Source organism: Sardina pilchardus, chromosome 4, assembly GCF_963854185.1.
Source record: "Sardina pilchardus chromosome 4, fSarPil1.1, whole genome shotgun sequence".
In the NCBI taxonomy this organism is placed as follows: domain Eukaryota; kingdom Metazoa; phylum Chordata; class Actinopteri; order Clupeiformes; family Clupeidae; genus Sardina; species Sardina pilchardus.
The window spans coordinates 20,010,759-20,024,450 of NC_084997.1; the positions used below are offsets into that span (position 1 = coordinate 20,010,759).

The 13,692-nt window shown below is 40.8% G+C and overlaps 1 protein-coding gene across 2 annotated transcripts; it reads left to right on the top strand.

Moving 5' to 3' along the window:
• Positions 1 to 3,127: 3,127 nt before the first annotated feature.
• On the top strand, positions 3,128 to 13,489 carry LOC134077811 (potassium/sodium hyperpolarization-activated cyclic nucleotide-gated channel 1-like). 2 transcript variants are annotated; one of them, XM_062533452.1, is made up of 12 exons: positions 3,128 to 3,570; positions 3,943 to 4,138; positions 4,332 to 4,367; positions 7,759 to 7,863; positions 7,950 to 8,087; positions 8,424 to 8,585; positions 10,205 to 10,298; positions 10,702 to 10,829; positions 11,465 to 11,611; positions 12,106 to 12,343; positions 12,752 to 12,919; positions 13,235 to 13,489. In XM_062533452.1, the coding sequence occupies exons 1-12, from the start codon at positions 3,302 to 3,304 to the stop codon at positions 13,381 to 13,383; spliced, it is 1,830 nt and encodes a 609-aa protein (XP_062389436.1). In that variant the 5' UTR covers positions 3,128 to 3,301; the 3' UTR covers positions 13,384 to 13,489. The 2 variants fall into 2 exon arrangements, with proteins under 2 accessions (XP_062389436.1, XP_062389437.1); XM_062533453.1 differs by lacking the exon at positions 4,332 to 4,367.
• The last annotated feature ends 203 nt before the right edge of the window (positions 13,490 to 13,692 follow it).

Consider the following 13,692-nt stretch of genomic DNA (forward strand, 5'->3'; position numbering starts at 1 on the left):
AAAACACCACTATGGCACTCTAGCTCAGACTTCACGGTGTGGTGAAATCAATCTGAATTTCTTGGAAGGTTTAAAACCCTAAGGCTGACCTACAAGCAGTTTTAGCAGAACGCATGCCTGCATAAAGAACTGCAGCACCTAACTGTGAAAAGAACTTTGATAAAAGTTAAGTGTCGGCTAGTTGTGCTCAGCCTATTTTCGGCATGAGCACATAACTCAAGAGGTGCAGCTGTCATCATCCCACACAGGAAAGAGCAACTGAAAAAAAAATAAAAACACCTTTGAACCAGGAAGTACTACACTATTGACCAGGAAGTTGTTTGTCCCTCTATTGCTTCAGGCTGGATCAACTGAATCCAGTGTATTGGGGTGAAAATGCCTGGTTTACTGAAAACATAAAAGTAAAAAAACAGCCATTTTATACAGCCATACTTATTATATAAGATTCCTTACAGAAAAGTTGCCTGTGTTGGAACAAACAGGAAAACACCAACACAAATCTTGCATAGGAATTTTTATTTCACATTTTTCTAAAGTACATCTTCACAATTTCTCAGCACATTAAGACAAAAAAGTTAACGGTGCAGCAATCTCTTCCCTCGACGATAACATAAATAAAACCTAGAGGAATATCCCTGGTCCTCCTCCAAGCAGCACACCAGCCATCATTACACACTGAAAAGAGAAAGGGAACATATACCACACCTGTGACCAAATGTAAGCATTTTCAGCCGTATGAACCATCTTCATCAAATTGTACCGTTGACATCTTGTTTTTTTTTAATAACAAACGTGACTACTGCAGGTTTAAAAGTTAAAATTGTATAAATGGTTCTGACAGGGTAGAGCTGCTATGGACAGCTCAGCACAGCACATTCTGAAAGTGTCGCCATTTAACCCCACCCACCTCGGTACTCTATTGTGTTAAACCGCACACGCAGGCAGCATCCTTACAAATGAGTTCAGCTGTGTGCACAGCACCAGATCAGATTAAAAAAGAATTAAATAAATACATTAATAGACATCCATCGCATCATTTCAGCATCCCCTCATGATTACAAACATCAACTTGGTGGCTACATTAAGAACAACTCAGAGAGGATAGTTCAACTCACCTGCCTCTAAAGTGTTGAAGTAATCAAATCTTGAATCCAAGTGCCCTCATGCATTCCTTGTGAGCCTCGATGAGACCTGAGCAACTTTCTTCTCCCTTCTCAATGATGCTGAAATAATCAAAGATGTAGTTCATTCAATAAAGCAAACAACTCTGCCCCACAATCCTAAAAGACGATCCTCATCAGTATCAACTGAACTGAGCTTTGATGTTTGTGTATTTGATATCCTTACCATGCATCCCTTGCTTGTTTGGTCTCTGGACACGCACAGCATGGTTTCAGTGGTTTCTTCTCTGCTCCCTCAATGGCAGGTGTTGGTTCGCTAACGCTAGCGGCAGAGACGGTCGACATACCGAGACGAGGGCAAACTGCAGAAAGTTAAATACACGAATTGAATGCACTGCACATTGACATTTTAACAGGAACATCACGGTGATGCAAGCTAGGGATGTTTGACATTACAATGTTTGTGCATCTCTTCCGCAAGATGGAACGTTACCGTTAGTTGCGTAACGCTTAGTTAGCTAGACAGTCAGTCTTCATAAACCGTATAACTATTAACATGTAAGAGGTTGTATAGTTATGCAATACTTATATGTAGGCTACCCAACTGGCAGCTAAATCCATTGATGCAGTTGGATATGCTAACGTTAGCATTAAAGCTAGCTAAACGTTATAGGACGTAAATTGTGCTAGCCAAATACGAAGACATGGATCAAGTTCACCGACTTCCTACAAAAGAACTGTATTCGTGAACTTACTCGGTTAACAAGCAGCTGCTGAAATCTTGAAAGCTGGTGATATATCTTGTGCTTACACGAATCCTGATGAACTACAGCCCTCTAACCATGTGTGTCCTTCCTTGCACAACATAAAAAATGTCTGGTCTGACATAATCCATGACAACTGAATGCTGGGTAATGTAGATTTTAGTCGCGACAACGAGCAGGGGGGGGGGGGGGGGGGGGGGACAGCGTCAGAAAGAAGTCCCACTAGCTGTAACAGGTGATTTCACTAATTAGGCCTAATTATTGCTGAGTTTAGCTAATAAGAATCAGCTGGTTTTACAGAATGGTTGGAATAAATAATGTGGTTCGATATCTGCCTTATATACTCAAACAAGGTCATATTCATATGCGTCGGCGTTTTATCTTTTTTAGGACTATTATTAATGAATTCAATAAATAAATAATATGTGTTCTCTTGTCCAGCATATACAGACCTCATGGGTCACTTTTCAAGTTGTCCAGAAGACCTTCTGGATAGGTAACCAGGCCCTAAAACTTCTCTGTTAGCAGATTGTCTTCATGATCATTAGATCATCACGGCTCATCATCTTGCTACAACAGCAACACCTGCTGGTCAATCTATATGAAACAACTGAAAACAAGCAGAATTTTGTGTGGTACTGATGATTTGTGATGAGGTGATAAAACTCATTATGTAAGACAACTGGTATTACCAACTAACCCCATGCATTTCTATGGAGGATTTTTGGAGTGCTGTGTCTCCTCATTTAGAAAGTCTCTGGCTAGCCTACTTTAATTGTGATAAGTAGAAAGATGAAGGAAGACAGTCAAATTAAACCGTTGTCCTTCATGGAAAAATACTTCAGTCTGGTCCCCACAACTAAATTCCGGAACAGTTATTGATGTTAAGTGCAACCAGAGCCATAGAAAGAGAGAGTTGCGACACTCTCTGATGTTGCCGCCACACGATCAAAAGTTCCAAAAAACCTGTGCTTAATGGCTGAATTCTGTTGTTCATTGAAACAAAAAACCCAAAACATTTATTTATAATTTCTTGCCAATGTTGATATGGTATTATTTGTATTGTTTTTAGTCACTTCATTTTTGTGCTATTTTTTGTTCTGTTTATATGTAAAGCACTTTGAAACTATGTTTAGAAAAGCGCTCTATAAATAAAGATTATTATTATTATTATTATTAGAGTTTGAAGCAACAGGAACTCTGGTGAGCGTGAGAGATAAGATTCTAGAACCTTCATTTGGATGACGCAGATGGATACACAGGTCCCCCAGCTAGCCTGCGGGAAGAAACAGATGCTAAACATGGGTTACCATTAATTTTAGCTTCTACATCTAGCTATAAACAGTGAAACAGTGGTAGCCAAGTTAAGTTGTAAAGCAATAAATAACCCCTTACCTTTTATCACGAGTTTCTGTGATGGAGACGGATGAAAAACTGAGTTCAACGGTCTCTCGCCGACGTGCTAATGCTACAACTGAAAATGCTGGCGATGACATTAAAGTTGACATTGAAGATAAACATTCCAGCCGCTTTCATCGGGTCAAATCTCATCTGTTTGAACTACTTCTTCCGAAGTACAACAAACAGTCTTCGTTCATGTTTGGAAGCGAACTTGCTTTTAAGTTGGAATGTGAACGTCAACGGCAAGCAGGGGCATGGGTAATACATCCTCTCAGTTCAGTAAGGTGAGTTCAAATAACATTAGCTAGCTGCAAACTGTTTTATGCTAGCATAGCTGCTAGTAAACTAACTTTATGTTTGCTAAAGAAATTATCTAACATCATCTGAAGTTACTTGAGATCTATCTAACATTATCTACTAGATCATTGTTAACGAGATAGACTCGAAAAAAAAAATCATCTTGCAACTTTTGAAATATCATGAAAGGTTAGATTAAAGTTACTCAAATGCTGTCTAAACAGGGTTAGCAGCTAGTTCTAGCTGCTACCAAGAGCAAAACATTAAGTCTTCAATGTACCTAATCTAACATTTTTCAAGACTCCATAAAACAACGTAACGTATTGTGATTACTTTGTACTTTTTAATCTATTTTGCAGGCACAATTATGTCCTGGTCATGGTCATATTGACTTTTTTGAACCTTATGTCAATTCCATTGGAAATAGCCTATTCTGAGGAGGCTGCTGGAGTGGCTCGGACATTTTGGAAAGTGTTCAATGTGTTTTCTGACTCTCTGTTTCTTCTGGATGTTATCCTGAACTTTAGAATGGGTATTCTCTCAGATAGCGATGAGGTATGAATGGTATGACTCATATTGTATTTGTATGGTATAGTAAAATGTGGAAGTAGGCATTTCTGTATTTTTGTGGTCCTTGTATACCTTCTCTAGGGAAATGCTCAATTACCCTTTGTTCTTCCATTGTAAGAATTTCTTTTTTTTTTTTTTTTTTAATTCACTAACCCTTTTTTATCCACTATTCCTATAGACCCCTTTACGGTTCCCAGAATGTGAGCATGTCGGGGTCAGAAAGCTTTCCATCCCATTTGAATTGTGTGTGTGTGAATGAACTGAAACAAGGAAACGTCAAGGGAAATTACTTTTTTTGCATGTATACACGCTGGGCTTGTCAACCAGATATAGACTCCTCAATATTTGTAAACATCCAGAGGTTAGGTAGCCTGGGTATTCTCATCCTGCCTTGCGCGGTGATTTCATTCACCTGTCAGGTAGTTTCTCAGTTCTGGAAACTACCGCCCTAATTTTTTGCCTGAGATAGGGGACCAATTACAGAACAGGGGGGGAAGCAAGACCATGATGAGCTATGCACAGACGCATTTGATAGACATCCGTGGCACCCAATGAACGGATTTGGGCATTTTTTTCAAATACGAGACAATTAAAGTCTGGTTGCCAGACCACGTCTCATGGTCTGGCAACCAGAGTGTCAGGTCAGAAAATGTCAGGTCATGGCAACACTCCCATGGAAGTGGTAGGCACTAGCCAGGCTAGAGGTTAGGCTGGGTGTGCACACAGCATGGGGTCAGAAAATTTGAGCAGCTAATAGACCTGCATGTTGCGCCGTCAAGGTATGTACTGTCATTGTCACCCAAGGGCCGCGAACCGTACCTTAATAAATTAGTATTAGCTTGATTGTTTGCCTGATCCTGAGCTGATAATAGAATGGATAGACGACATTAGCAAGAAGCCAAAGATTCATTAGCACGACATATACAGTACAACTATCGGGTTGACAGGCCCAGTCTCTATACACGCAAAAATAGGTGCATAAGTAGTCATTTTTCTTGACATTTCAGTCAATTCACATACACACAATTCAATGGGATAGAAAGTTTTCTGACTCCGACATGCGCACACCTTTTCTGTGACGTGAAGGGGTCTATATGTCGGACTAATGACTCTGGCCATTTGTCAATGCTGTCTACCCATTCTACCCATACCCCATCAGCTCAAAATCAGGCAGACAATCCGTCCACACGACACTCCACACGATCCCGGCATTTTAGGAGGCTGTAACGTTTTTTTTTATTATTATTATTATTTTAATGTAGGTTTTTTTTTTTTTTTTTTTTTTTAACCGCTCATCAGCTTTGGACAGCAAATCCGGCATTTTCGATGACGACATAGCCCCACCCCTCAACCCAGCTGCTGCACCCGACCTGACCAGAGCCAGTTTGTGGAGAGCTGGTTCCCTCCCTATTAAAGGAATAGTTCGGAATTTTAGACATAGGACCTTATTTCCAACTTGGTCGGGGTGATATAGGTCGGTGAAGACCATTTTCAGTGAATTTCTGCCCTTCCTTGAGTTGCAGCGTTCATCTCGTGCTAACCTAGGTGCCGAGATAACGCAAGTCAACGGTAACATCCAGCCTGCCACTGAAAACACTCCACAGAACACCAGAAACAAATAAATGATATCGTCAGACTACCAATGCACATGCCTGTGTTGATAGAACAATGTTAGAAATAAAACTAACCTTCCATCGCATTCGCATTGCAATAGCCTACTTTGTTCCCTGTATAGCAGTGGCGGATTGATATTGAGAAACTAGTCCCTCAAAATGTAATAAATCATTGAGTTGCAAGGTTAGTTTTATTTCTAAAATTATTCTATCTACACGGACACGTATATCGATAGTCCGACGTTTTAATTGACTTGTCTCGGGTGTGCGGTTGAGTGAGTAAGACTGTTATTGATGTCAGACTGATGTTACCGTAGAAATGCGTTAGCTAAGAACCAGCGTTAGCAAAGGGGGACGCTGCAACTGAAGGAAGGGGTTAAACGTGATAAAAACGGTCTCCACCGACCTATATCACCTCGGTAAAGTTGGAAATGAGGTCCTATGTCCAAAATTCCGAACTATTCCTTTAAATCCATTGTACCTGCAATCTGTTGCAGTTCCGCTAGGGGCGATCGCGAGTAAGTTCAAAAACAAATGGAGCTAGACAGCTGAATGTGTCTCTTTCACCTGATTGTCATTCAAAAATCAAAGATTTGATTGTAGTTTTTGATAGCTCAATATGGATTATACTGTAGATCGAAAGTTGAAGGAACGAGTAATTATGGCCTTTCAATTTCGTATAGGTTGGGTTGTTGTTTCCTATAACACGCTAGCATTCTGCTAAAGAATGACGTCATCGACACGTTTGAAAGTTTTTTTTTAGAACAAAGTGACTTTAACAATATAATACTCAGCAGTGTGTATTTTCTTTGTGCACTTATTCGCGAGCGCCCTCACGTGGTTTCAGAAGAGGAACTGCAACCAGTTCAGAAACCCAAAGTTTCCCGATAGTCGAGGTTCTCCCATTAGACATTTTCTGACCTGACACTCTGCTTGTCAGAATAAACCAAATCATGTGTTTGCCTTATTAAAATGTTTTACTTTTCCCCATCATGAATTCTGTGCATGCGCCATGCGGCCTTTTGTGTCCAAGTTAGAAGCACACCGTTAGGTTGACTTATATAGCTTACTACAACTGCGTTATGACTTAACGCATGACAATTTTATCTATTGTAACTTGCCCTATACCAGACCTAATGCAAGATGTAAAAGCATTTCCACGTATATAGCTGTAGAATGTTTGTCTTTTCATAGAGAATTAATGTGAGCGCATCTGCACCGTCACGGCACCATCCACTGGCCTGGCATGTGCATTACAGCGCTTTCTGTCGCTTTCACCGCTTTTTTTTTTTTACCGGTGTTGTTAAAGGTGTGAAAGTGGTCCGAAAAAATACACCCGTTGGTTTCGTGTAGATGTGGCCTAATTTATTAAGATACGGTTTGCGGCCCTTGGGTATCCATGACCTTACCATGATACTTTGAAAGCTCAACATGCCGGTCTATTAGCTGCGCCATTTTTCTGACCCCATGCTGCGCGCACACCCAACCCAGACTCTCGATGATTACAGACATTGAAGGGGTCTATTCATACTTTGCACGTGACGTCACAACTGCTGGCTGGCGGGCAAGGACATCATTCTCCATCTTGCCAGGTCGTCGCCAGTTTTACAATGCGAAAGTCGGTGTGAAAACGATATGCCAGATAGTTGCTGTGTGATTGCACAAAAAGCTGGGATTACGTTTTTTTTTTTTTTTTACCGTATTTATCAATCTGTCATTCGCTGGCTGGTATATGCAGATGAGGACTTCATCACACGACAGAACAGATGACTTTGTGTATAGCTAGCTACAAACATGCAAACGTAAGGCACTTTTGTCAACGTTTCTTGCCCGCCAGTAGTCACGTGACTGCAAAGTATGAATTGTCAGCTAAAGAAACAACTCAAGGCATCTTACTTAGGACAAATAGTTGCACTTAACAGTATTTGTTCACATATTGTTGTGCAATGTGGACAGTGTATTCATAAACAATTTATTGGCCTTCTTTTTCAGATAGCAATCATTGATGTAAAGATTATTGCCAAGGATTATTTGAGGACTTGGTTTATTCCAGATGCACTAGCTTCATTCCCTGTTGACTTCATCATTGCCATTGCAGTAAATTGACTCATTACTATCTTCAAATTATGTCTGAAATGTCAAAGTATTGGTTGAATTGTGACAGAAAATGCCACCTCTCTTAGGACACCTGGCACGACAAGAGCACAACATCACTTCAAGGTGCCAAAATTATGCGGATTCTTATGTTTGCAAGAATTCTTAGCATGGTTCGTCTCCTTCGTGTGTCCCGGCTAGTGAGATTCTTCGGTGAGTTAGAACAGGTACGTATTTGGAACCCTCCTGTATTTAAAGGTAGAGGCCGCAATTCTGGCAAAGGGCTGCTGATATTAGAGCTCAACAGTGAATCAAATGAAACCCCTCCCTTCTCTGCTCCAGAAACATTGTGCTGATTGGCTAGAATCATTTATGGTTGGGTCTGAACCACAATATTTGTTTCCAAAGTGTAGGCTAGGTAAGAATTGCGGACTCCACCTTTAAATTCCACAAACTTTAGTTTCCATTGTGGTGCATTCTTTCAGATTTTTTCTCTGTTTCCATCTACAGGGCCCATCAGTATGGTATTACTTTTCATGTCTTACTCTCTTTCCTTTTCTCAGATGTCTAATGCAAATCTGGAAGGTGTCCGTATCTTCTTCCGAGTCATTGGTTTATTCATGATGATGTTTATCCTGTGCCACTGGAATGGTTGCATTCAGTACTTTGTGCCTTTGCTGGGAAACTTCCCACCAGACTGCTGGGTTAAACGCGAAGACCTCATGGTAGATTTTTACTATGCCATATTCACTGTTGCATGGTTGACAATATTTTATGGTACGAAAGCAAGGAACTTCAAGGTGCATGCTGACTTTTTGGGACTTCATTAACCGTATCCCCCAGAGTTAGCTAAGTTGATACCCTTCTCATCTCCATGTGTGTAGCTTCTCAGTCTGAGGCACCCACCGCTAGCTTAGCACAGGTCTCTTGAAGTGGCTGGTTACAATAGTCTACACATCCCAATAGTGACAAAAGAACTCCATCATTTTCCTATTTACATAATGTCATGTGTTAAGAATTACAACGTGCACAAATAACAATGTCAAATGAGACACAGCTGTTTTGTAAGCATATACAGTGCTCGGCATAAGTGAATACACCCATGCAAAAGTTGACTTAAAAGACAAGTTAAAGATTATCTTTTGGAAATTGATGCACCATACCTAGAGATTGGAATGGGTTTTTTTTTTCAGTTAGCCTGTTAGCTGGTTTCATGCTCATTGAGCTCAATGCAAATCAAATCAGCTAGTAGGCAACTGAAAAAAAAAAAAAAAAACATCATACCAATCTCTATGTGATGTTGGGCCAAGGGAACTTTATCAGGATGCATAGGATCCTGGATCCATGAAATAACTGGCCTTTACAAATAAAAATCTGCCTGCCTCTTTGGGAATTCAACATAAGGATGTACTCACATTAGAGCGTGGATCGGGCCGATTTTTTCTGTCCACGACCGACCCGAGCCCGACAGTGCAGTGATCGAATCCGACCCGAACCCGACAGGCATTAAGATATTTGTGTCCGAGTTCGACCGGGCCCGACACAGTTCAAATCACATTATTTTCATAGGCATACTAATGACACGTGGATATTGCTTGTGTGGAAAGTCCGATTGTATCAATCAATTGAAAGGCATTCGGAAACGTCGGCACAGATAAGCGGAGCCATGAGCGCACACACACGGAGCAAGAAGTGCTCGTTAGAACAAGAGGCCACCGGGCACAGTTATGTAGGCTATGTGTACATGCTATGACTTTCCTCTCTCATTTTTGATGGTCTTAAACTCTCCAGAGGCTAACTTCTGTTTGCAATCTTCCATCTTAGCACAGCTCACAACTGCACTTAGGCTACTGTACGTGTTTCGTTGTCGCATGCAATAGAAAAATCTCACGCACAGGAGGAAATATGTTATGCTGTTGATCAGGAATCAGGATAATCAGGATAATCTATTACAAACCTATCACAAAAACGAACATCAAGTGAAATAAGTTGTTTTTCATTTTACATTTCAAATGTCTTATCGCACTGATGTGTCCGGGTCCGACCCGAGCCCGAACATAAGTTGTAAATATTTGTCCGACTCCGATCGAACCCATCGGGCTTCGGTCGGGTTTCCATGCTCTAACTCACATATGCTCCCGGTATTTTAAGGAACAACATTTATTTATTCACGATACATTATTACACCAGAGCTTTTCATGTGCTGCCTGCAGATCACCCCGCCCAAGTAGCAGTGCTTCGCCTGAATGTGAACACGGTTAATAAGCTAAAGTCCCAAAAAGTCAGCGTGTTCCTTTAATGTTGGGTATGGATGGATGATAGACTTTTTTTTTTCATCCTGCAGAATGCCACGTCAACAGAAAAGTACACTTTTGGAATCTTTAGAGCCCTCTCTCACATGATTGGGATATCCTATGGCTCTGAGGACCCTCCAACTAGTAGGTTCATCACCAAAATCACTACAGCAGTCAAATCTTTGTTTTCCATAATGTTTCAATATACTGCCAATGATGCATTGCTAGAAGGTTACTTTTTGGAGCCTTTGAATACAATATACGTGTGTGTATGTCGGTGCATATATAAATACACACACACATACACACACAGCTCTGGAAACAAATAAGAGACCACTGTATATTTTTCTGATGCCATCCTATGGTTGCTGAGTGACATTCAAATTAATTGATGATCAAATTCAAATATTAAGAGACCACTGCAAGTTTGAAGTAGCTGTAAATTGTAAATTTCAGTAACTGTAGGATGACATCAGAAAAAGTGTGCAGTGGTCTCTTACTTTTTGCCCAGAGCTGTATATGTATGATGTTTGTCCCATTGTTTTAGACGAGCTGGAGCTGTGGATAGTCATGACCAGCATGGTATCTGGGGCACTGATGTACACTATTATGGTTGCTAATGCCGCCGCCATGATGTCCAATGTGGATGCACCCTCCAAAGTCTACAAAAACAAGGTAGTGATTTTTAAATTATTATTATCATTTTACAATGATCCAGAAGTGCGTTCTCTTTCCCCTCCCCTATTAAACATCTTTTTCACCCTCTGCCTAAAAACTCTGAAGTGCAGCAGCAATCGTAAGAGCTACTGTATATTTTCCACATATACTTATTGTATATTTTCTGTGTGAATATCATGACTTAAAACCAGACTGCTTCTCAAATCTCAAAATTGAGGTTGAGAGTGGGTCTGGAAAGCTTCAATGACTTCCAGGGGCATAACCAGCATTGAGATTAAATGTACAGTAAACTGATGCATTATACTCTTACCAAATCACTTCAGAAGAGCAGCAATCACATCTTTCTTGTGAGCAAAAGTTTTAAATGCAGTTGTTTTCTCAATTCCCAACAAAATACATGTCCATATCTGTTTAACCTTGTCACCATCAGCGCAGCCATTGGTTTTGTTGAATGCACTGATCTTCATTTTTTAAGTAAACCCGGCCCCATGGCGGAGAAGTGTGTTTTTAGTGATTTGGAAACGGACTGACCTGCAGAGCAAATTGAGATTTGCTAACAGGTTTGTCTGAGTTCGCCCAGGCTACATGATGTTACTTGAATGCCACGGCATACATAAAACGATGTTTTTCAGCTGAATCATCTGGATGACTACATGGCGTACAGGAAACTACCAAGAGAACTACGTAAACGCATGCATGACTACTACCAAGCACGCTATGGCGGCAAGTGGTTTGATGAGAGGGAAATTCTCGGTTTGCTCTCCAAATCTTTAAGACAGGTACCAGGAAAACTTTCACTTTTTTTTTCTGTGTATTATTATTATTATTATTATTATTATTATTGCCTTTGTAGTATCAGTATGTAGTAATAGTAGTAGCAGTACCGTGATTTCCCGACTATTAACCTTTATAAAATTATTGATTTTGCAAAATCTCTTCAGCTATGAGGTTAATACAGGGGGGCAGTTAATATGGTGTTAATATGGTTTTGTTTCTTTTAACTTGTATAAAACACTGTCCTGCGGCTTATACACAATGCGGCTTATATGCGGGAAATTACTGTAGTGGTTTAGGACAAAAAAACGATGGCTATTATATTGTGGGAGCTTAGTTAGTGACATTTTAAGAAAGTCAACCTCAAAAAGATAGCCCAGCGTTTGCCCTGCACGCGTGTTGATCCATAGACCAGTCCGCTTGGACTACAAACCATTACTATGTCATGTACGCCTGTCGTCACTATGTTCTCGTCTATCTCCCTTCTCGTTTGCTGCAGGAGATTCTGAACGTCCTGTGCGCCAGTATGCTGGAGAGCACGCCCATGTTCCAGGACCGCGACTCCAGCTTCATCAACGCCATCCTGCTGCAGCTACGCTACGAGGTGTTCCTGGAGGGGGATGTCATCGTGCGTCAGAACGCCCCGGGCGACCGCATGTTCTTCATCGAACACGGCCAGGTCCTCGTGGCCACTGACACCTTCAGGATCGAGCTGTGCGACGGAAACTACTTCGGCGGTGGGTCCCGCAACTATTTAACTCTTTAGCCATTCCGAATTACAGTTTCCTCTGCCCACAACTGTTTCAAAATAAAAGTCCTCACACAATAATTCTCTATTAAATAGCTCAACTATTTGAACTACTCAACTGTTTAACTTCTTGCTCATTCCAACTGTTAATTGTCATCAACTATGACTCCCCTCAACCTTTTCTCTACTTCACCTCTATCTTTGTCTCAATTTTCATGCACTCGTAATTCCCTGGAACTGCTTTCTCTAGTTTCAGTTGAGCTTTAAAAGTCACAAATTTGACAAAGTCTATGTCCTTATCTCACAATTTAGTGGTGTTGTTATGGCGACTCTTTCTTATGGCATTCCCCTTGTCTCTCTCTCTTACTTCGGTGGCTTGGTGCGCTCCTCCTGACAGAGATCTGCCTGTTGACCAGAGGAAAGCGTGTGGCCTCGGTCACTGCTTTGTCCACTTGCCACCTTTTCTCCCTCTCCGTGGACAGTTTCAACAAGGTGCTGGAGTGCTTCCCAGAGGTCCACAAGGATATCATGAGCACAGCGTTGGCCAGACAGGAAGACCTTAAGAGTAAGTATTTTTGCCCAGCAGGCTAGTTACTCTGAGGAGGATGGTTAAAATGAAGCCAAGGTCTGATGCAATATTCTTACATTTCTGTGCTCATTGATTTGCTTAATGTCTTCAGTCTTTTGTATGGAAGAGTGTTTTTAAAAAAATAATAATAATAATAATAATAATAATCATAAATTTTATTTATGAAGCACCGTTCAAGGTTATTTGAAAACCCAAGGTCACTTATATATACTAGTTTCACAGAGCAGCTGTGAATTAAATGTGTGAGTGTGTGTGTGTGTGTGTGTGTGTGTGTGTGTGTGTGTTTGTTAGACGCTGAGCGTGAATGCAAGGAGTTGAGATGTGAGACTGTGGAGAGCGCTACCACTTCAGGTTTAAACGACCAGGAGGAGGAGCTGAAAGGACCTACCCTTGAAGACTTAGAGTATGAACTGGATGAAATATTGAATGGAACCTTATAGATGGAAGCATAGTTTTAGTCTAGCGAATTTTTGGCTTAAGGTAATGAAATATTTTGATTGGCTTATTAAATGTTGATCTAATACAATTAAAGAATATTGAATGTCATAGACTGATACTCTTTTTTTCCCAGTGTAACTATTTACAGAGCCTTAGGCCATCATTGGAGAACACCATTAAGCTGATATACCTTATTACCATCTTTACCGTACTGGGCAGGGAGGAATGTTTGGAAGTTTCCACGAGTGGTTCACATGGTTAAGGGGTTCTCAGTATTCCTGATGCCCCCTTGGTTGGCATGTCTTTGACGG

Bases quoted from the DNA above. Each gene is read 5' to 3' on its own strand.
- LOC134077811 (XM_062533452.1), top strand. From the start codon at position 3,302: ATGGAGACGGATGAAAAACTGAGTTCAACGGTCTCTCGCCGACGTGCT. The intron at 8,586-10,204 runs GTAGATTTTTAC...TTCATCCTGCAG, and splicing joins TTAAACGCGAAGACCTCATG to AATGCCACGTCAACAGAAAA. The intron at 10,299-10,701 runs GTAGGTTCATCA...CCATTGTTTTAG, and splicing joins CTCTGAGGACCCTCCAACTA to ACGAGCTGGAGCTGTGGATA.